Below are 24814 nucleotides of genomic sequence, written 5' to 3' on the forward strand. Positions count from 1 at the left end.
AACATCATTTTGAACACCTTTTCTTCTGTACTGCATTTCAAAATATTTTTCCTTTCTGAAATATGGGTGATCAAAATTTTGGACTTTTGGCCCCTAAAGACCCCTAATTACATAATACATGATAAAATCATTACATTGCTTGGATACATAACTGTAAGATAAACATATTTGCTTCTATAACATTTTACAAAATATCCCTCAGTAAAGGGCTATAGATAAAAGACTTTGGAGCCCTTTGGTTACCTAATTTAAGGGGCCAGCCCCTTTTTCTTGATATCAAATAAAAGGTCACTTAATTCTAAACACATTTTGTTCAACAAGTGTTTAGAAATTTGTTACCGTTCTGGAGATATATGAGAAAGAAGGTTTTAGGGGCCGATCCCTTATCTCCTCATAGGGACCGTTTAACGAAATTTTGAAGTTTGCATATTGTTAACAACATCATTTTGAACAACTTTTCTTCTTTACTACATTTCAAAATAATTTTCCTTTCAGAGATATCAATGATCAAAGTTTTGGACTTTTGGCCCCTAAAATCCCCTAATTACATAACACATGATAAAATTATTACATTGCCTGGATACATAACTGTGAGATGAACATATTTTCTTCTATACCATTTCACAAAATATCCCTCAGTAAAGGGCTATAGATAAAAGACTTTAGAGCCCTTTGGTTCCCTAATTTAAGGGGCCAGCCCCTTTTTCTTGATATCAAATAAAAGGTCACTTAATTCTAAACACATTTTGTTCAACAAGTGTTTAGAAATTTGTTACCGTTCTGGAGATATATGGGAAAGAAAGTTTTAGGGGCTGATCCCTTATCTCCTTGAAGGGGCCGTTAAACGAAATTTTGAAGTTTGCATATTGTTAACAACATCATTTTGAACACCTTTTCTTCTGTACTGCATTTCAAAATATTTTTCCTTTCTGAGATATGGGTGATCGAAATTTTGGACTTTTGGCCCCTAAAAACCCTTAATTACGTAACACATGGAAAAATCATTACATTGCTTAGATACATAACTGTGAGATGAACATATTTGCTTCTATAACATTTTACAAAATATGCCTCGGTAAACTGCTATAGATAAAAGACTTTAGAGCCCTTTGATTCCCTAATTTAAGGGGCCAGCCCCTTTTCCTTGATTTCAAAGAAAAGGTCTTGTAAATAGAACCTTTTTTTACATTACATGTTTTAACAAAATATTTTTCAGAAAAGAGATAATTAAAGAAAACCACAAAAAATTAAGACTTTTTTTCATTTCAATTTGCGGGTCCAGGCGAGCTTCGGTGCCTTATAAGCCAGATCAAAATGAAAATAAAATTGCAAATCTACAATCTTTCGTCTACTTTCCCTGAAAGTTTGAACTCAATATCTTTTATAGTTTAGGAGAACTTAGAGGGACAAGCCTACCCTCTGAAAATCGCTAAAACGTCAGTTTCTCCAAAACGGAAGTGACGTCATCAATAAAATCAAAAACCTATAAGGTTCAGATCACTATCTATCAGATCTGAAAGTTTCATGTAAATCGGTCGAGCCGTTTCTGAGAAATCGCGTGCACAAAAATTGTAAGAAAAACTAGAGCAAAGCTCGTTGCAAAGCAACGAGTGGGTTTTCCGCTAATGTCGAAAGCAACGCTAGAAGTACGTCTAAGAAGCAGAGTTCTTAATCTAGTAACAAAGAAACCTAAGTACAAAAAAATAAAAAAAAATCGAATGATTCTTGGTACAACTTAACATGATCCGAATGTTTTTAAGTACGACTTAACCAAAAACCCTTAACCATTTCAAAAACGACTTAACAAAAAAAACCAATGTGTTTAAGTACGACTTAACAAATTTGACTTCGTTTTAGGTACAAGTTTACTTTACCTTGAACTAACATCTTTTTTCTTAACCCAGAATGCAAAATTAAAATTTATGTAAGAAATCAATTTTGTTTAAAACATAATTCTGAGCAACTTTTCCTCTTCACTGCTTTTCAAAAGGTTGACCTTTCGTACTGTGTGCTCGTTGCGTCATTAATTGTCAGAAACTTATCGATGTAAAGTTTACTTTACTGTACTTCTGTGAATATTTTCTATGTAAAATTACTATGAACCAGACAACATTGAAATGGTGAACATTTCAAAGGGCCCCGCTTATGTTATTTCAGAGAATTCTGCTTTGACCTTGACCTATAACTTGAAATTTTTCCAGCTAGCATAGAACTTTTAATTCAATTTCATTCCCCCTAACATACATGCATTTTTGTTCAATCTGACCAAGATTAAGCATATTTGGAAAATAATCTACTATTTAAAACTAATTTTAAAAAGATCTGCTATGACCTTCACATTGACAGACTTGGTTCAAGGTCACTGCACGCCATTAACCAATAAACTCTGTAAAGGTAAAATATTAGCCAAATAGGGGCTAAAAGGAGAGTATATCTATGCTCTTAAAATATGGATTTTTGTGTGATCTGATATGACCTTGACTCTTCATCTACAAATATCATTCGAGGTCATTGCATATATTTTGAACAAAGGCATCATGTGGGTAAAGTATGAGGCTGAATGGAGCAAAGGGAGAGAAGATATACTCCGGACAAGGATTTTTAAAAATATAATTCTGATATGACCTTCACAATTTCTTTTCACTGAAAATAGGTTCAAGGTCACTACACACCCTTTCACCCTTTACTCAAAAGCTCTGCTTATGTGAAGTCTGAGCCAAATAGGGGTTAGTAGAAATTATATATGCTCTCAAAAAAGGATTTTTGCAAGATCCGATATGATCTTCACCCGTTACCTAGAAATTTCATGCAAGGTCACTGCACATCGTTTAACCATAGAGACACTCTGTGAGTATTAGCCAGATTGGACCAAAGGGAAAAAAGATATGCCCCAGACAAGGATTTTATATATATAATTCTGCTATGACCTTAACCTTATACCTAAAAACATGGTTCAAGGTCACTGCACATCCTTCAACCAAAGGAACCCTGTGGATGAGGTATGAGCCAGATTGGGCCAAGGGGAGAGAAGCTATGCTCCTGTCAAGCCATCTCGGATGGACAGACCGACAAATTGATCACTAGAAGGCGCCCGCATAAACATGCCTTTTTATCTAAAATAGTATCCATGCTATCTGCCCATGGTGAATAGTCATCAAAACCATTCATTAGCAGAATTTGATTTCCCTCCTTTTTAAGGTGGTATGGGACATCTGTCGATATTAATGTGGATTAAAGTACTATATAATTGAAAACTTTTCACCGGTTTAGAATTTTCAAATTTTACAATATTTAACCAAAAAATAGCTTTTAAAAATATTTGAAAAGGTAAAAATTGTAAAAACCCCAGCGGGATTCGAACTCATGACTTACAGGTTCCTAGTAAACCCTCTAACCCACTGTGCTAAGGAGTTAGGTGACCATTTTTGAGAAGAAACTACATGTACTTATATAATTACACTTTATTTTATTGTTTATTTCGATAAACAATACGTCACAACATGGAAGTGTCCCATATCACCTTAAACTCGGAACACCTCTGACCTAATAAGATCGCCGCATTAAATACAAAGTTTGATTTAACTCTAATTTGTTTATCATCAAGAAATTCTGCATCGCTGACAAATAAAGTTTTCTTCTGTATAATGAAATACCAATTAACTGACTATTCGGACAATAGCAAGTTTATTGTCCCATTCAACAGCTACTATTTCCCTTGGCTTTGCCTCATTAAATATTTGCTGTCTTGGGGGACAATAAACTTGCTATTGTCCTCATACCCAGTAAATACTAAATAGGCATATAATATCCCATCCACCTACATTTCATGTTATATAACCTCCCGTTTGTAACCTTCAATTTCACTGTAAAGTCAACATATCTGTCATAGCCGCAAGTTTCACAATTTATTTCTGCTTCTCATGTACTTAAAATTAGGGGCCTTAATATTGCTTACCAATTCCAACAAGAGACATCCCTCTAACTATTGGTAATCATTAAAATTCATTTCATGAATCTACGCAACAATGATAAACCTTCAAGTACAGTCACTCTCAATTTTACAAAGATATTGACAGTACTTTATCCGAAACTGTTCCTTGTATCTTTAACTTAGTACACTAACATTTTTATGAAAAGACGGTTTGTCTTAGAATAAGAAAGCTAATGCAATTCTGAGAAAAAGAATACCACATATTGCCAATTCCATTGAGGTTTAATAAAAATATGGCCATTTAAGTGAACCCACCATTTCCAATTTCCTTTAGTAAACACAGATTTACAGGGTTCTCCATAGTAAAACATCTTTATCTGACCTTTTAGAGGTCAACTTTTGTTCAACCACCTTTAAAAAGAAACCTTATTCAATACAACATATGCCTACATGATATAATCATGATAAAAGCTTCACATCACTTAGAAATACCCTTACATGTATACCCCCCACCCCCCAATCTTTTGATTTTCATAAAAAGTCATGGTTTGAAATGTTTTACCTAATTTTATGAAACATGTGGCAATTTCCTTGAGTCATTTCTCACACATATTTGAAAACAATCATCAATGATTCTAAAATGTGATCTTTATTTGTTTATTGTATGATTTGTACCATTTTAATTAACAAATAGACAGCTGTCCTGCTTGTGATTTCTTGTTTTCATGAAAAAAGTAAGCTAACAATCATATTTAGTGAATATCTAATCTATTCTGATTTCTAGTCTTCTTCTACCCATGCTAAAACAGTAAGTTACAACCTACAAGTTAGACATCTGCCTTAAATTAGAATTAAATTCAAACACACCCAGGTAGCTGGAGACAGAGTTGATTTCAATGAAAAATGTTCAAATTTGACATGTTTTTCTACTTTTTTATGCATATATACCTTAGAAAGGTAGAAATAGGTTGTTTCTTGTTCATTTCAAAAGTAATTATCATAGCAGATGTTATTTCAAAGTCAAATGTACATTTACATATCCTACATGTAATCTTAATGCAGACAATTAAATAGAGGGGGGGGGGGGGGGGGTTTCAATTATGTAAACACATCTAAATATCTTTATGAAATAAAAAATAAAGGAAACATAATTGTATACTTTTATTGAAAAACAAATTTTCACAGCAATTATGAATTTCTTTAAACAGCCTTAGTTTTGTTTTCATAATTTCTTATCAAACACAAACCACAACATGGCATGATGCTTTCTTCACGTTCCATTATTGTTCATGCATTATCGGATTTAATTTGAATTACCAGTAAATAGTCTGTAGAACACAAGGAATATGCATGTGGATAGAGGTGACAGGTTAATCTCAGGAGCTGACCCACAAGAATCAACAGGTACCGGTAAAAGCCATGTGGTAACAAGAGTCTGTTTTGAGCTGAAATAAATAAAAAAAATAATTAGCTGTGTTTACATACATGTACTAGTAATAGCTGTGTTTACATTAACATATGCATAGTATTTCTGTAAAAAATACACTGACCATGCAGTGTAATAAGTATGACATATCCCAATACATGACATAACATTTAGGCAGTACAAGATCAAAAATTTGCACAACAAGTCATAATATAATATTAAAAATTTTTCATAGGTATAAACACTTATCAAATTGAGAAAGAGAGAGAGTTTGAGAGAGAGAGAGTTTATTACCATACTTGTAGTGCAACAGTCAATATTTCAATTCGTAAATTACAAACGAATATTACCCACTGAACAGCGTCAAAGTACATGTACTGGTATTAGCTTCTGGTATACCATTTTTTATCAATTCTACTGTGTATTTTTTGTTTGCAAATAAATTTAGCGAGGGTTTTTGTTTATTTTCTTATAAATTACATGTTTTAAAAACAATACTACGTGTAATAAGCATAAAACATGTATGAGTAAACTTAATGAAGAATTTTTAATAGATTATTTTTCAAAGAATGTGGTACATTACATGTATGTCAATCTTTATAAAACTAGCGTATATTTCGTGCGCCATAAATTGCAAGTTTTTTGTAAATATCATTTACTTGCATGATAGGTATATATGGTCTAACAAAAATTTTCTTCATAAAGCTACAGCTGTATGTACCACATATATGTTATGTCACAAGTATACATTTTTAAAAAAAATACCCAAATTCCAACAGTTTAAATAAACTCAACTCATTCTCTGATAAGTTCATTGTGTTTTGTGCGTGCATATCTTATTTGTCTGCTGCAACAGCAGCCAATCAGCGGTAAGCTGAATCCACAAAAAGAAAGTTTGTGTTTTAGGAGCGGGTAAATTGTTTAGGCGACACTGTCAAGAAAACCACACCAAATAATAACAAGAAACATAAATATTCACTTAAATGTATTCTGTTGTAAAGTAAAGGTTTTTAACACTTATTGCATCTTGCAAAACATGTGATGACCTTAATCATCTGTCATATATCTGATATACATGTATATGTAAAAGATGGGAGAAATAACGACGGAACAAAGTGGGATTCGAACCTGGCCCTCTGAATCTCTAGTCAAGTGCTCTACCAACTGAGCTACATGTATCTGGCACCGGTATTCAAACCAGTCTGACCGTCACATTCCTCCCCCTTAAATGATCTTCACCCTCGAAGATCATCCCTGGCAGGATCGAGTTAACCTGTTAGTTCCAGGGGTTGGTCACAACACCAATATTGTAACAGGATGGGAGAAATAATGAAGGGATTTGAACCTGGGCCCCCTGAATCTCTAGTCAGGTGCTCTACCAACTGAGCTATCTGGCACTGGTATTCAAACCGGTCTGATCGTCACATATATAAAGAATTATTTTAAACAATGTTGTTCAATTAACTGATTAAAAATAACACTCGCAACCTTCAGTTTTTGTCTGTAATTAATCAATATTGGCGTGCGATCAGTTCTCGCCGAGTACCATTTCTCACCAGTGCATTGTTACGTCATTTTATCAACACATAAAATTATATACGAAAATATGATGTAACAGTGCACCAGCGAGAAATGGTCCTCGGCGAGAACTGCTCGCACGCCAGTACTGCCAGTAGTCAGATTAAAAAAAGAGAATAAAAAATTACATTTAAAACATTAACAAGGACAATTTAAGTACACATCATAACTGCTAAACAAGAAAAATTATGTGAACTGGTAGAATGGTAGGCATAGTTCTAACTTGTAACCTACATGTACAAGTACATGTACCGGGTACCCGTTGGTCTGCTATACCTCTTTTATGATACAATGATCGGCATCATAAACATATTAAAGTCATGTTTTAACTCTGAAGTCTGAAGTATACAATTTTATTTACTTGAAGTTATGTCTACAGGGTATTCATGACTACATTTGGAGTCCTCTGCACAAGAATATATGATATGTTTCTAATTAGACCCTGCTTTGAATTTTGAGTTGAAAATTCACCATCTGTTATTTTTTTAAATAGATAAATTCAGTTACCCTTTCCAGTCCCCCATGAACCTCGAGCGAGTCTAAACACCCATGAAACATGTAAAAATTACACGTTAGTAAACAAACACCCACACCATAACAAAAACATCTAACAGTGTGCACGTACTTACTAGTACATCTATACTATATACTAAATTTTAACCAGTTAACAAGAAACTTTAAAAGGAGTAAAAGCCTCACCTTCTTCAGTAACATCCACATAAATCACACACTTTAATGTCCATCTTTTCTCCTTTATTACTCGTAGCTTATCAACGGCTGATCGTCGACAGAAGTGTGGCTGTCAGAATTTCCTCGTAAACGATTCACACGAGAAAAATATCCTCCTTAAACAAATATGTAGTATTGTTCCCTGTGCATGTTCATATGTTTCACAGCAAATTGAAAATGCATGTGTACACCGAAAGAATACACAACTTCTCTTCTGCATTACGGCTCTCTCTTTTCTACAATGCCGTTCGTTACTGTTTACATTCGGCGCGCGCGCGCGGGGGTCACAAACAGGGGCGCCCCGACAAATAGTTGCACATAGAACGTTTAAATAATGTGTGTTCATTGAATTCATAAATGATATAGATGAAAAAAATGAAATTGAATCACAACAATTTATCTAAGACGCAACACAACGTAATGCAGTAAATGCCTGGGCCTTATGTGGCATTTGTTCGCTTGTGTGTCTATGTAGACATATTAACTCGTTCATGTACGATTCTCACATATTTGTTTTATGAAATTTGAAAAAAAATATAGGACAGAACTTGTTTAATTTGATACCAAATGACATTATTTTATATATTAACAATAACTAAATTAATTTTTTTTCATAAAATGATAACGATTTTTGCTATCAGAAAAATACGTGTATGAGCTGCTGACCCCTAATTATAGGGGCCAGCCCTTTTTTCTTAATTTTAAATAAAAGCTCTCGTTATTCTAAACAACTTTTGTTCTATATGTATTAACAAAATATTTTTAGTTTAAAGGTTATAATACAAAAAGCAACAAAATTTCAGCCCCGAAAAAATCTTAAACTTTGGCGACAAATAGCTCAAAAACTAACAAAGAAATTACCAAAATTTTCATGCCAGCAAAATTATAAAATGTTACCGACAATTTCGCCAAATTTCATGCATCTATCATCTGTAGTTCCCGAGATCAACTCTGGACAAAAGACCCCCCAATTTTCAATTAAAGGGCAATAACTCATAACCGGAAGTGAATTTTAAAAATTTGAAAAAAACGTCTAGAGATATTAATATCATCTACATACCCTGAAAGTTTCATAGCAATCAGACAAAAAATGTTCGAGAAATCTCGTGCACAAAATTTGCGGGAAAAAAAAAAAATAATAATAAGAAACAGTAGAATAACAGAAGGGTTTTCCGTTGAAAAACGGAAAACCCTAAAAAAGAAAAATAATAATAATAGGGAAAAAGAAACCGAACGAAAACAATAAGGTCTTCCGTTGGAAACGGAAGACCTTAATAATCTTAACCCGCACAATAATAGAAAGGTCTTCCGTTGGAAACGGAAGACCTTAATAAATTATTGTTGATATATATGTACATGTACATTAGTACGTGAGATAAAAGAAATTACCAAGTCTTCATATATGAGAATTTTCGTCTAGCATCATCATAATTATTTCGTGTAGTCCGTGATTTTTCTTAGGTTGCTGAAACTTTCGACCAACCGATCGATAAACTGCATAATTATATGAACTGGTTAGAAATCGACCGTGTAAATTTTAATCCTGTCAGTTTCTCTTGCGCTGTGAACTACTATCGGTCTGCTTAAACAAAATAGGAGAACATACAGTGAATGTAAATATATTGTCGAATTTTCACGTAATCTTGCAAGGACACTGGATTTTCTAGCTGCCGAAAATTATTATTTTACGGTCAAATTAGAAAGGAATACAAATAACAATATACTTCTTCAACTTCCAATCCATGAACGTTCTCTGTTGCCTTATTTCGACTTCGTTATAACTATGTTGCATATTTGCAGATCTTGCATGTCACACTACTCTACAATAAAAATTCTTTCCTTGCATGGTGGTCAATGCAAGTATGAAACTAATCCGCTAGCATCTATCATTAAATATATCATGCATCGAAGATGTATTAACCTTTTTTAATACTGTAGCGTATGTTTGTAAAATCAGAATGCGGATTTTTAGCCTTTTAGGAAATATTCAATGCATCTTTTTGAATTTATTAATCAGAAGCAGAATGGAACAATTTAATCAATTTTTATCATGTCTTTAATTTTTAATGTTGTATTGAACATTTTCCATCCTTTCCACGTATATTGGATTTGAAGATACTGGACTGTTATTTTAACGTCTTGCACGGGATGGGGTCAAGGCACTTTTTTCATACGAAGCTTGGAAGATAATGTGGAACTAACCCTGTAACAATCCCCTTTTGTATAGGGTATACTGTGCCGCCTCCTCTCTCTCTCTCTCTCTCTCTCTCATATCATTTGTTTTAAATTTTCATTCAGTCGCCTCAGTGTGTGCGAGAGTACCAGGTATTGCTATTGAAAAAACCCAATAAACTTCCATCTTTATTTGCAATAAAAAAAAATCTGTTACAAGCAATACAGTAGAACTGCAATTATATACATATGAAGTAATGGTATCAAAACAAGTATTAATGAAAAATTATCAAAATAAACGTCACGTGATCGGTATAATATCAGTAGGTAGGCATTTGTACATTTTAAATACATGTAAATATCCTGCAATCAAGTACACACATTTTTGCATTAAAACAAAAATGATAAAAAATTATGCCATTTTATTTTTTTAATGGTCATTGATCAAAGAATCAAATTCATGAATGGAATAAGCAGTTGATTTTTTTTTTATATAAAATATATTCCCCCTGCCCGCAGGACCGGTTCACTAGTATGAATATTGCATATATACTCGTACATGTATACGTTAGAATGCATTCGAAATTAAGGTGTTTTTTTAATTCATTCAATCACAGTCTGCTCTTATCCTCGGCATAAGCTGGGTTGTGAATTGCGCCTCCCTCTCCGTGGTCCGTTAGCATTGAATGGTGGGGAACCTCGGGTGTGTCGTCTTGAATTCTGTACAGTCCGCTCTCTTTGCGCTTTTGCATTCTCTCTCTATGGAAAATAAGGAATCATTTTATAATACCACTGATAAATTAAAAGAAATCAAATTGCAGATTTAGCGCAACCAGATTTAGTTTTAATGGACATTTTTTTCCACCAATCGGAAAGAATTAAATTTCAAAAAGTCTAGTTTTTGGAGATACATGTATAAAGGGAAATGTGCTGTTGTAATCAATGCGATGGGGGAGATTTTCTTCACAATAGCGTAAAAGTGCAAATCAGAATAGGGCATGAATGACTCAAAAAAGGAAAGAGAATAAGCATTTGGGCCAGGTTCGATAAGCGCATGTAAGTTCGGTGTTTCCGACGATTTATTGGTATTTCACCTTAATTTACAACTTTATTCTAATTTTTCAGCACCAGTGTGTAATTAACTAAGATGGGAGAGCATATGTTTATAATAATTTGTTAAAGCAACCAGTCAATTAAAACGTACTTTTGTTTACATATGTAGAACAGAGTCAACAGAAGGATAAAGCCGATGAAGCCGCACGCCACGGCTAGGATGGTGACCAGCTCACTGCTGTAGCCTTTCTCCGAGTCCGGCTTAGACACCTGAATGGCTGCGAACTCTTGTCGGCACTGCTCAGCTACGAGAATTCAAAATAAGTCATCATTTGATATGATTTATTTATACAACAACGCACATTTAAATAGTTTCAAGAGACTCAGTCAAAGCATTAAAACCTATCGTTTTGTAAATTTTTTTTTGGTATATGGAGACTTACTGTCACTGTTTGTCCATGAAGATGTGCTCACAGATGGATCACAGAGCTTGCAATGGTTTGAACCTTTCTTCTCATTCAATGAATGACATTCTCCATTTATAAGACATGTGTTGTCCTGCAAAAAAAATACATAGTAAATACACAGTTAGAATACAAAATGACCTATTGTTACATTAGAAGAATTTGTTTCCAGGAGTTTCTTGAAGTGCTTACTCTTAGTGTACATTTGGAATTCATGACGTCATCTGTGATCGAGCAATCAAAACATCTTGAGTCGTAGACAAGATGGAGGTAGCTGCTTTCACTCATGGTCTGTCCATCATTACTAACTTGGATCAAGGCACCACCTCGAGATTCCGGGAGTTTGCACGATATCTGGTTCATGTTGATGAAATCGCCGACGACAGTTCTCATTTCTGTGGTCGTAACCACATTTTCCTCAATCTAAAAAATGCATCCACGTATAACATTAAATTTCATCAATGAGCATGTTCTTTTTTTTTTTTAGAGCATTAACTACCTATAAAAGGCTTTAGTATCAAAAATTCCCGATCTAAATCGTTGAAATTGTTGCTCCGTTCATTTGCTCATTATTTCAGTCAAGTTTTGGTGACAGTTTCTTTCAGAAAACAGAGAAACGAATTCCACAAGTTTCTAGAACAACAGGACGTAGGACCTGACCTTGACAAATTTGTAGTGACAGGTCAGTGTTGACGAATCCACAAAGTTGGCTCCGTAAATGGTGGCCGTGCTGCAGTCTTCAGTCTGTTGCGTGTCACAGCCACACGTGTCGCAGCTAGTTCCATTAAACAGGGTCTCCATGACGAACGGTCTGGTAGACTTGTGGATGTCACACTGTGTGCCCGACCAACCGTCATCGCATCGACATACGCCTATTTAAAAACCAAAAACTCCTCCTATAGATTTAATTTACTTTCAATTATGAAAATTTTGAAAATACCAATAAATCTGAGCTCCAGAAAGGGTTTACACAGTAATTGAAATAATGAAGAAAGCAATGGAACATTCGTATTATGAATTTTGATAATTTAAAGATATGCTTTTGTGTCATACCTTCTGCACAGTGTCCATAATTCCCACAATCCAGCTGACAAAGGTTAGAGGTGATTTCCGTGGCGTTATATGTTGGCGCAATGGTATCATTCTCCGCCGGTTGCTGTTTGTTGACCTCGCTCAGGCAGTTGTCAATAATGTCACTTATGTGATCCTGGGCCCAACCAGGGTCTCCCGTCAGCTACAAAACCCCACAACAATAAAACTTTATACTAGAAGGTATTGGTCTTTATTTTACGAATTCAAAGTAATTTCAATTATTCAGCATACCCTTAAATCCTCGGCACAGCTTTCAATTTGACTGGTGTAGTTTTTGGAGTTCAAAACAGCCATGCAGTGCTTTGAGGCTGTGTTGTTTGAGATGAATTCTTCGCAATAACTTATCGCTTGATCTTTTGTATATGTACCATCCTAAAATGACAAATTCAGCTGGGTTATATTTTATATGTTATTGTTATACAAAAAAAGGATTGCACAAATGCGGTACATATTTTGCAAAACTTACAGTAAAGGCTTTATACAATAAATATGGAAAAGATGAATTAGCATACTTCCTCGAGGTCTGGAATACTATTCTCAATCTCTGCCTGTCGTCGCATTCTATGAGTGGATGGTCGTGGAACCAACGCTTGGTTAACAATGGTGGATGTGATGTCATATCCTGTTTAATAGATAATTCATGATATACCGAGTATAAAGAGAAACTGGAGTTGACCAGTATACCCATCCTTTTTTCTATAAGCTTTTTACGTTCTTTCAAAGGGAACAGTGAACGGATAAAAAACGACACCTTTGCAAAAGGGGATAATGCAAAAGAGGCCAAGTAATAAAAATGTCAGGCACGCAGGGGACATTCAAATGTTGCGTATTTCGATTAAATTATACAGCAAAAATATGCTTTTTATTTAACTTACTGTTCTTTTCACAAACAAAGATGCCGTATCCGGGAGAACAGTATGGGGTTCTGGACTGCACACAGCTACACCAGGTCGTTATTCCAGGCAAAGTTCCCGGCTTGACTCCGGTAAATATTCCTTCTGCTGGTCTGAAAAAGTGAAAGAAAATTGCGTTTATCGTTCCCCTTGCATCAATATTACAATTCCTAACATTTCCAAGAGATTTGGTTAAGTAAATACCTGTGACTATTACAGAATCCGTTAGGATAACGGTCTGACCCAGGGACATCGTTTCCAGAGTGACCATCATAGTTTCCACAGAGACCTGATTTAGAAAATATAATAACATCAAAACTTTAGTATTATAACCATTCACTAACCTTCGATTGCTGATTCGCTAAACGGGAACACCAAAGCTATCAACCAAAATTCGACTGTAGGTAAACCACAAAAAAAAAATCTTTTATAGATATGCAAATGTTCTACCTGATACTTTGTTGCGATCCACACTGGATGGCTTGATCCAGATGTTGATGAAACCTCTGGTGCTGGTCTGTATTGTTATAATGGTACCGGTCGGTAGAAGCACCTAATAATACAAAGAACATCATACACGTGTAATAAGAAATATCAAGACAAACTATGGTGAATCGATATTCTTGATATACTAATCACGTTTGTTTTATAGTACTAGTTTACCTATTGTTGTCTTACCTCGTACTTCTGACCACAGCCGTATCTCCTGATATATGTACCGGGGGTAAGCTGCCCATTCTTGTACAATGCCACCGCAATAGGTGCCGTGTGGCTAGAGCTGTGATGATGGTGATCATGATGGCGATGGAATAAAAGGTCAAAGATGTTGTGACCGTGTGTCGTCCCCGTCGAACCGCCGCCATTGCATCCAGTGAAGGTAATTACGTCATCGCCCGACTTTATGGCGACGGCACAGTTACATGTAGCGCGCGAGGAGGAACTACACTTGGCGTATCTTGCATGTACCTGAATGGGATGAATTGTAGTCTTGAGCAGACTGTTTCTTCTTAGCAAAACACATATATAACTCAAAATTCTAGGGTGTTTCTTTTTCATTAAAGCTGAACACCGCTCGTAAATAGGCACCGTCACACAGATACCTGGTATATAAACCCTTCGATTTCGTTACACCCGATTGCACACCTGAACCTCGTGGCCGACATGTAGTATTCCTTTCGTGGTCTTTAGATTTTATGCATTTTTTTCTTATCTTATGTTCATTTTCTGATCGTAAATAATGCATTGACCAATTTATTTGATGTTAGTATTCTCCTGGCTTCAAAAAGTGCGTAAAATTTGATAATATCATCGCGACCGGGTAACACGGCGAGGCACAATGTACGTCCACACAGGTGAGACCTCTACAGCGAAGTACTTTGAACTGTTTAGAGGTCTGTCCCTTATATAAGGGTTGTAGGGACAGCAGTGATTAAAGAGAAATATGGCGGACAGTGCCTATTTACGAGCGCTGTTCAGCTTTAAGCGAGGGGTGGGATGAATGACATACCTCAAATGGTAAAGTGGTATGTTGATATAAAATGAAGTCGCCAGTGAGGAAATTGTTGTACCGCCTAGAAAGTAAAAAAGAGAAACCATTATTCATTTCATATAATGAGCATTAACTTGAATGTTAAAGTACTAGTAACATTTTTTATATGTATTATGGTGTATAAAATGCAGCTGAGCCTACCGGCCATCGAATGTGGTCATATGAGGATCGTTCACAGAGCTACAGACTGACTTGTGGTCATTGTCTTTCGTTGTGACCTGAAAAATGGGGAAAATATTTGTATGTGAAATATGAATGTTAAATAGCAACAAATAACGAAATACATCGTAATTTTCCCAACTTTATTACAACTGTATAACAATTTAGCAAGAAAACTCACTGAAACTTTTCCTATGTTCATCGTTTGGGGTGTGGCGGTCACTGACCCAGATTGTACGTTGAGTATGTTAGCATGGACATTGTAATTGACCGTCTGATCGCGATCATATTTCCCATCCACCGTAGCATACACCGGTATACTTATAGGGTTTTCCCAGTTATGACAATTAACCACAACACCGCAGGCCTCGGGAGTGTTCGATTGCTTTTCACCGGCCCAACCAATCAGAGCTTGCGGGACAACTGATCGTCCACCTGGACAAGACCTGATGATGCGGCGGAAGTCTAACATTGCAGTTACTTTGAATTCACAGCGCCCTCTACATCCGGTGCAACAAAAGAACTGGGGTGGTGCTGTTACGCTGATAAGAATGTGTGGGATTGGAAAGACTGTTCCTTCAGTAATTTGCATATTATTTCCGGAGGTTATCTGAAAAAAAGTAAAAACAAACCCAAAAGAATAAGAATTACAAAAAGTTTGCGAAAGACTAATCGTTCTTTTTTCCTATGTTAATCGAAACATTTACCTGTATGTTAGGCTCGACAATGTTACTTGTAAATACTGGGGTAAGCGCATTTTGATCCTTGAATTTTGCTTGGATGGAACACGTTATCTGAAAGCAAATTACCAACCTTTAACATATACAATCATTTCAAGAAAATATAACCATTTTGGTTTTTATCTTGTATATGTGTTAATACATAAAAATATAATGAATTTGAAAAAGAACATGAAGACCATTACGCCATATAACACAAGTACCCAGGCAGTACTGTGTTATTGTGAAGCTTATCACAAATAATGTCAACACACCTTCTGTTTGTACAAGTTTTCGTTGATTTGAGTCACTGGAAACTTGTATTCACTTGTTCGACCAGGGACGATGTTTCTCAGTACACAATTACGGTTGCCAATGTTCAAACAAACTATAAACTCTACATTATCTTCAATAGCTTTCTGGAAAGAGCAGGTCAAATATGCTGCACATTTGCCATCAACGGACGGCTTCAGATTAGGTTGATTTGTGTATGAGGGAACGGTCGGTCTTGGTCTTGTAGTCGTCGTAGGCGTGGTCGTAGTAGTTGGGGTGGTGGTAGTTGTTGTTGGTCGTGCGGTAGTCGTAGGTCGTGCGGTTGTTGTAGGCTTAGCTGTAGTCGTAGGTCTTGCGGTAGTCGTAGGCCTAGCTGTAGTAGTAGGCTTAGCTGTAGTAGTAGGTCTAGCTGTAGTCGTAGGTCGGGCGGTTGACGCCGGTTGGTTAGTCGTTGGTTTTTCTGTTGTGGTTTGCTGAACAGTTGTTGCTTTAGCTGTTGAGCGCGCAGTTGTTTGCAATGGCGTTGTTGATAAGTCTGAAACAAAAATATCACTCCAAAGTAAAATTTATTCATAAAACATCAAATTGAAAAATAATCCAATGATATAATGTGAAATTGAAAATTAGAAACTACTATAATACATATTTTTTCCTCTTGCCAAACCTTGTTTGTCAGCTTACCCTTGCAAACATATTGTCCAGAGGGACAGAAATCTGTTGTTGGTGGTCGAGTCTGGGCCGGGGTTGTCTGCACTGGAGCCGGTGTTGTCACTACACACACAAAAACTCTCAAATGTAATACATCCCGTATTGGGCAAGAAATTGCATAACAATACAATGATTATATGAATAATAGCTATGTTCTTACTTTCAATAGGAGGGGGTATGATGCCACCTGATACACAGTCTCCTATCCAAGCATGGTATATGATGACGGATTTTATACACAGGTTGACAGACGCTGACGTCGTGGAAGGAGAATTTCCTACGTAAATGTGCTCGTTCGTGGTGCTTACGGTCGGGTGTGGAATAGAAGTTACGGAGGTCGCGACAACATGGTTGTCAATTACAATCTTGACGCCTTCCTTTGGAGACCAAGAAAATATGATCTTTACGTATGTATTTAATTGGATCTTATCTCGCCCAACGCTTGCAAACCAGGAGTTAGCTGCATTTGAAACAGCGAACTGAAGACGACCATATTGATATACGATTTCCATTCCGGTGCCCAAGATGTTGCTTCCACTGCTCGATAAAACAACCGTTCCCTCGTCCAGGACCCTGAATTTGACAATGATTTGGATCGTCAGTCCATTAAAACAAAGTCCAATGTTTCCAAAACAAAGGTCCCGGTGTTCTCCGAGGTCGAGGTATTGGCTGGTATTGGAAATGTGCAATGAACAGGTGGAGTTGTTCCTGGAATCAATGGAAGGGGTTCCGACAAGGTTCATGTTGATGCTGTTGGATGTTACCGTCGTTGTATTGGTCGATATAGCAGTCAATTCAAAATGGTACTGAGGGATGGTGTTTGGTTTAATTATCGTTGATTCTGAAACATCATATTTTTGAAGGTAAAGTAAGGTAGCAAAATTAAACCTCTACCAAACGTAATATATATTACATATTTAACAGAAAGGAAGATATACATTCTCTTACCCGTTATGTACACAATTTCCGTCACCCCAGAAATCATAATATTTGGTATGTAATTAGCCTGATGATTATGAGGAGAACCAATAAAAAGACTAAGTGGCTGCAGTATCACCGATACATTTGATACGGGAATTTTAGAATTGACGTTCATTCCATCAATATGCAAGGTCAGTCCACTCATTTCACTCCAAACAATGCGATACTTATGCCAGGTTTCTACACTGAAACCGTATGGAAATTCAAGCACCCAAACTTGTGTAGTCATGACGCTAAGATAAAAAGTATGGTTGAAATAGTACATTTCTATTCCAGGATTCAGCGGCCCAGAACTGGACAAAATATACGTTTTTGAAGTAAGCGATGGCGCATGCAAAAATTGCAGATCGAATGTGAAAGTAAATCCCGCCGTGCAGTGCAAGATATTCCCTATGCAGCTATGCAAGTTTGTATGACTTGAATATTCGATATACTGTGCTGTTTTGTTTAGCACTACTGCTGTTTTGTTTAAGCTCGCGCTTTGTATAAGTAGCGGATGTCCATGCACGGTGAAGTTGTGCGCTGGGGTATGCAATAGATTGCCCTCTATGCTAATAAAGTTGTAGTTCAGCTCCACAGCAATGTGCGCATGCGCATTGGAATCTGTCAACAATTGCAAGAAAAAAAATAAGTTAAAACCTAGAGTAACTTAAAGTTTAAAGTTAACCTAACATTCAACTTCTTAAAGTTTTAAAAAATTAAATGCTGATCTTACAGTCACATAAAGATTGTTAGTGCCTTTTTTTTTTTAATAAGAATTAAAAATCGATGATTGATTACCATTTTTGGGTTTTATTATCTCTTTCATTCCAGTTATGAGCACATGTGACGAGTAGGAAAAGTCAATTAAATGTGAGCTTCCAATCACTAAGGATTGTGCCTGTAGATTCACATTCGTCTGTGTGGCAAAGGCGTTTCCAACCAGGACATTATTGACGTGCAGAAGAAGCCCAGAGATTAGACTCCACTCAATGCGGTACGTGTACCAAACATTTACTTTGGTTTCAAATGAAGCTACCAGGCTCCAAGAGTGCTTACTAGAAACAATTTTAACGAAGTATGATCCGTTTAAGTAGTACATTTCTATACCAGAATGTTCTTCCTTCAGGCTTGAGAGAATGAACAGTTTATTTGTTGAAATTTCAATAAATTTTACTTTGATATCAAAGTTGAATCCCGAGGAGCAGTTTGCTATGTTATTGATACAAGTAGTTGTATTGGAGCTCTGGAACTCAATATATTGTCCAGTTTTATTCAATACTAAAACTTTGTCGCCGCCATCTTGCACAATCAGCGGGTGCCCATGAACAGTAAAGTTCAGCGCAGGTGTCTGAAGAATATTTCCGGTAATGCTGAGAAAACTGTAGTTTAATGTTATTTCTTTTTGTATACCTGTTATAATTTAATATAAAATTGTCATTTTAAGATCATATCAAATTTATAAATTTGTCAATGCAATGCAAATTAAAAAAAATTCCTTTAGATTTCATTTTTGTCTCAAAACTTGTATATGGGTAACACATATTTTTTCTCGCATTATCACCGGTGTGAGATCGGTTTGTCCGGTGTGAGACAGCAGTGTGAGATTTTTCTGTCTTACACTGTGTATTACTACGCCGTTTTAAAACGTAAACAAACGTTGTCTGCTGTAGGGAAATGCAAAACAATGCATTGAGATTATCCATTAAGTAATTGTGTTGCATAATTAATTACAATTTTTCATATTTTAATTGAAAGAACTGTCATATGCTTTCATTTATAACTTGCACTATTTGAAGCACGCGGAGGGATAAACCGAAAGTAATCTTTTGAACGACACAACAGAAAGTTGTCAAACATCATTTTTTAAGCTAATATAATGCGAGAAAAATAATCATTCATTATAAACTCGTGTGGGATAGTGAAATTCCACCTCGGGGCCAAGATTCACGGTCTAGGACTCGGCAAAGCCTCGTCCTAGACAGTGAATCTTGTCCCCTCGGTGGAATTTCACTATCCCACACTCGTAATAATGAATGATTCTATTAATCTTTACAGCCGCAATCAATGCATTGCAAGTTGCATGCAGCAACCACGCTCGCTTTAAAACATCTTAATGCATTTCCACGCAAAGCTTTTAACTAGAGCTTACCACTAGCGTTTAAAAATTTCATGTATACTGTGGAATCACTGATGTTCGTTGTAGATATCATGGTCAACATTTAGGAATATACCCACCCTACCAACTCAGTACCGATCGTCTATTCTTTTTTTATTTGAATTGTTGCCTTAAAAATACTTTTACTCAAAACAGTCATTTTTGACCGCTCTCAAACGTCTCTCAACCTCGGGATAAAATGATTCCACAGTATTTATTTTGATATTGCAAGATATGGTATTCATAGTGATGAAATGGTGTTAAAACTTGACTTACTCTTGTCCTCTGTTGTTGTTTGCACATGCACTGTGGTGGCAGCTGCCGTGCTTGTAGCAGCTGTTGTGGTTGTTGTTGGTTGTACCGTGGTTGTTGGTGATGATGGTTGCTGAGTTGTTGGTTGTATTGTTGATGTTGATGGCTGCTGAGTTGTTGTTGTTTGGGTTGTTGTTGTTGCTACTGTGGAGACTGTTGTCTGTTGTGCAACTGTGCTGTATTCTGTTAAACAATAAATGTCAATAATTAATTCATCACCATGATTTGAACAAAATCATTTTTCAAGTGTGCACGAGCATTACCTGTTATGCATCCTTGTCCAATCAGAGAGTCACGTGATGCGGACCACGTGAACAGGTTTTTGACTTCCATTGCAGTGGAGCTGAACGTATGGTTTGGTGCGCTCGCTATATACAAAGGGTACACAGTTGGTTGATCTGGATTTGGCAGTTTTATTGAATGTGACATGAATTCTTTTCCATCAAGATAGACGATAAAGCCATCTTTTTTGTTCCAAGAAACTTGATATGTGTGCCATTCACCTACTTTGACATTCAGTTTTTGCTTTGCAGTCCACATAGAATTATCTTTCTTCGTAGAACAATACAGTTCCCCATGCCAAAGATACAATGCCAGTCCGCTTGCCCCAACCTGATCTCCTCCGCTGGAGAATATGTATCTTTTGTCTGTGGAATTCAGGTCCATCAGTTTGATTTCAGCACTCAGTGTGAATCCATGTTCGCATTTAGTCATGTCCTGAATGCATTCTAATCCATGGTTTGGCAATTCTACAAACTGCCCATCTTTATGCAGCTCCAGTATAGCTTTGCCGTTTTGTTCAGGGGTCAGATTAGGTTTACCAAAAACAGTAAAATTGTACGAAGGTGTGATAAGGACGTTGTCTTGAATTTTATTGAAACTGAAATCCAAGGTTTGCTGATCGCATGAAGGTGTTGTAGTTTGACCTGTTTTCGTAAGAATGATTGAGATATGAAACCGACATAGATTTTAGATACATGTATGCCGTTGAGAATTATTTGGTAGGATAGCATGCAGATATTCAACTTACTTATTGGTGTAGTTGTGGTCGAAGGAGCCTGTGTTGTTTTTATTGTGGTCGTTGCTATAAACAAAAAATTATTTCAACTATATCTAAAAACAAATTTATTTTCGTTGTTAAAGTTTGACAGGAATACTAATAACTTACTAGGTTGTGCCGTTGTTGTTGTTGTTGTTGCTGGCTTTTGAGTTGTGGGAGCCACTGCTGTAACAAATAAATCATTCCATTTACTACAGAAACACATGACATTAATTAAAAACATGCAAATTAAAAGAAGTTATTCTATTACTAACTTGTGCTTGATACCAGTCCATTCACAATAAGGTTTTCTCGGTGAGAATCAAACGTTTGAAGTCCACTGAAAGTCATGGAAATGGAAATCTGCTGGTGGTAGCCGAACCCTATGCTGATGGGCTTGACCTGGGTGGCTGCGGGTGTGGGCTGTGCCTGGATGACAGAACCAGCCAGGTGACCATCAATGACTAATGATGCTCCAGAGGTCATGCTCCAAGACAGTTCAATCTTGTGCCATACATTTACTGTCAGAGTGTTTGGGACTATAACAATCCACTGGTTGGAGGATGTGGTAACAACGAAATGCAACTGGTTGTTAACATTGTAAAGAGCTATTCCGGAATGGTTTGGCAAATCTCCTCCGCTGGAAATTATGTAGGCGTTATTTGCAAGTTGATGTTGCAAGTTGACGTTGATTGTCAAGGTGAAACCTGACGTGCATGAGGTGATGTCCTTAAGACAGGCGTTGAATCCCGTGTTGTTGACCGTGACGTAACTATTTCCGGTCAGTTGGACGCCGTTTCCAGTGGGAGTGCTAACGATACTCACGTTTCCATGAGTGTTCAAGTTGATATTAATGGTTGTTTGGATTATATGCTGAATGATTTGAGTGAAGCCAAAATTGAGGTGTACCATCTGCGAAGCTGTTTAATTAAGAAAAGTGATGAAAGGATTTTTTCCTAAAAATGTTGTTTGTATTCAATTTGAATTGAATAAGGAATGCAATATACCTGACTGGTCGCAACTGTCACCATAGAAGCCGGATACACATTTACAGACGTTTGTTCCCATACAAGTTCCCCCATTCTTACAAAAATCTTTAGGACAGAGGGCTTGAAAACAAAAGAATCACAATACAAATTTCAAATTCCATGCAATTATACAGGTATTGCCATTAACAACAGCAAGAAAAATAACTGTACTTTTCCATAGATAATCTCTAAAGTATATCCCATAAAAGACGACAATGTATATCAATCATAATCTAAACAACTGATATCCTGTGGACAATCCATCCCACCTACCTGCTGGGTCACATCCAACGAGTTCCACCCTGAAGCAGGCCGCAGACTCAAAGGTTTCCGGATAAATTCTTACAGCGTCTGTTACAATATAAGGCTGCAGGCCAATGTTGTAGTATAAGGTTGAGTTGTGAATGGATGGAATATGCTGAAATAGATGGGGATTTGCTATTTGTTTACTATTATTCAGTGTGGTATTTCAACAAAATATTATGTTATTTCCGCTTTAATGAAAATAAGTATTCAAATATTTGTTTTGATGAATAAAACTATCAATAAAGTCTTTTCTTATTTAATGAATTTTATATGAATAACAATACTAAATTTGATATGCGTTTTCCCCCCAAAACTATTTTAAACGCTCCGACTGTCAAAATAATATAAATTCGTTGATACCCGGTATATGTTATTAAAAAATCAGTACTATCAAAATAAAGAGTCTTAAGCCACATAATGTTGTTGTCAAATGAGTATATTTAAACAATATAATGCTTCCTGTGGTGATTCATTCGGGATATGAAGGTAGCGACATTGCAGAAAAAATACATAACCCGCGTTAGCGGATTATGTAAATTTTTCTGCAATGATCGCTACCTTCATAACCCGTATGAATTATCAAAGAAAGCATTTTTATTAACATCTCTCATTTGACTAATTAACAAATTGATTATGAAAAGTTAATAATATTTACTAAATTACTGTTAACGTACACAAGTACGTTAATTAAAAGAAACAGTCAAATCATCTCTTGTGAGACTTTGAGTCTGACATCATCATGATTACTAGTATTTCGTGTAGTCCGTGCATGATCTTTCTTAGGTCGCTGCTGGCTTCGACCAATCGATAAACAGAGCATGTCAATTTCAGTCCTGTCAATTTCTTGTCAGTTTTAGCCGCTGTAGGTTTCGACCAATCGATAAACGGGACGTGTAGATTTCCGTCTGTCTGTTTCTATACAGCTATGAATTAACTATAAAGAACTATATATGATAAGAGTTAAATTTGGCCCCCATAATTCGCCATTTTTTAAGTGTTTCGGGTACAATAAAATGTTAACTAATTTTTTAGAAGAGTTGATATAAAATATATTTTTCATCTACTTATTTGATTTATTTGCACTCACTGGCAGTATATGACGTCAGAAGTGACGCCATTTCTATAATTCAATCAAAATCGGCCAAAAATTGACATTTTTCTTATATATTTACGAATGGGAAATATAGAGCGCATGCTTGAACAAGGAAATTTTTTTTGTCACTTATTAGTCTTGCCTAGATACATCTCTGATTAAAATATTTCAATTGTTCAAGAATGCGCTCTATGTTTTCGGAAGGAAAAACTGCTTGAAAACAAGCTGTTTTACGCGAAAAATGCAAAAATGGCGGGAAAAGGTTGTCTTTACAATGTCATATTTCTAAATTGTGGGCACTTGAACCAAAATGAATATTATGTAAACACATCACATACATTGTTGTATTAAGAAAACAAAGAATGATAGTAAAATGATGATGATCATTTTAGGGGGCCATTTTAGGCCCTTATCATATATAGTCCTTTACGTAAGAAATAGAGTAAATAATACTTGGTAGATGTAAATATAAATATATATCACCACAGTCTGTACCTCATTAAAACTTCTCCATTCTTTCAAAGGATCCAGCGCCGAAATGAATTTAAGCTGAAATGTCTTCATGAACATGTTCGGATATGTAAGCGTGTCTTTCTGACTAGGGTGCTGAAAATGCAGGCCTGAGAGAGCCGTTGGTTTAGAGAGCCGGACTTCTAGCCAGGAGGTCTGATCACTAGATGCTGGGCACCACCCACCATTTTCCTCGCCTGAACAGTCAAAGTAAAGTTACAAACCGCAATCTCATTCTTATTATTTCTTAATAAGTGGACATCATGAATGAAATTATCAGAAGGATATTGAAGAAAAATTGTAAAGGCGAACTTCAGACTTTTTTAAAAAATAGTTTAGAATTTAAAATTTGAATGAACATTTATTTGATCCTTATTAAATATTTACACCAGAACCGATTTACATACCCGAGCAGCAATTATATCGGACTTTTTCCTTGTTTTTTCCATGAGCCGACGAGGAAACGGTTATCATATCGTCCAAAATGGCCCCGCTCTGCATTCCTAGTGGATTTTCACAGACTACGCAGAAAATGGGAGGCATTTGAATTTCATTTCAATGTTTCATTTTTAGGTTAGATAATTATATCCAGTGTCACTTGTAAGCATGGAGATATAGCCAATCGGCAAATTTTTTTAAAGACCAAATTTATTTAACTTGCA

The 24814-nt window shown here is 36.1% G+C and overlaps 1 protein-coding gene and 1 long non-coding RNA gene across 5 annotated transcripts; both read right to left on the minus strand.

Moving 5' to 3' along the window:
- Positions 1-5079: 5079 nt before the first annotated feature.
- LOC136270911 (uncharacterized) lies at positions 5080-8096 on the minus strand. Its single transcript, XR_010708778.1, has 2 exons — positions 7635-8096; positions 5080-5376 (listed from the first exon to the last, which is right to left on the minus strand). It is a non-coding gene; the product is annotated as an uncharacterized lncRNA (long non-coding RNA).
- Positions 8097-10012: 1916 nt separating this feature from the next.
- On the minus strand, positions 10013-24693 carry LOC105322182 (uncharacterized). Of its 4 annotated transcripts, none has more exons than XM_066069014.1 (30): positions 24560-24693; positions 24138-24349; positions 22517-22661; positions 22223-22324; positions 21491-22135; positions 21345-21398; positions 21207-21260; positions 20440-21102; positions 20141-20359; positions 18508-19119; positions 17695-18330; positions 16907-17587; positions 16720-16809; positions 16041-16573; positions 15754-15840; positions 15228-15656; positions 15029-15105; positions 14846-14909; positions 14017-14304; positions 13789-13891; positions 13543-13627; positions 13321-13451; positions 12958-13067; positions 12677-12817; positions 12407-12587; positions 12014-12225; positions 11546-11776; positions 11333-11447; positions 11041-11194; positions 10013-10595 (listed from the first exon to the last, which is right to left on the minus strand). In XM_066069014.1, exons 1-30 carry the CDS (start codon positions 24651-24653, stop codon positions 10448-10450), a joined length of 7296 nt encoding a protein of 2431 aa, XP_065925086.1. In that variant the 5' UTR covers positions 24654-24693; the 3' UTR covers positions 10013-10447. The 4 variants fall into 4 exon arrangements, with proteins under 4 accessions (XP_065925086.1, XP_065925085.1, XP_065925087.1 ...); XM_066069013.1 differs by having other exon boundaries at positions 21345-21401; XM_066069015.1 differs by lacking the exon at positions 21207-21260 and having other exon boundaries at positions 21345-21401.
- Positions 24694-24814: the final 121 nt, after the last annotated feature.

The sequence above is a fragment of the Magallana gigas genome, chromosome 8 (genome assembly GCF_963853765.1).
Source record: "Magallana gigas chromosome 8, xbMagGiga1.1, whole genome shotgun sequence".
Classification (NCBI taxonomy): Eukaryota; Metazoa; Mollusca; class Bivalvia; order Ostreida; family Ostreidae; genus Magallana; species Magallana gigas.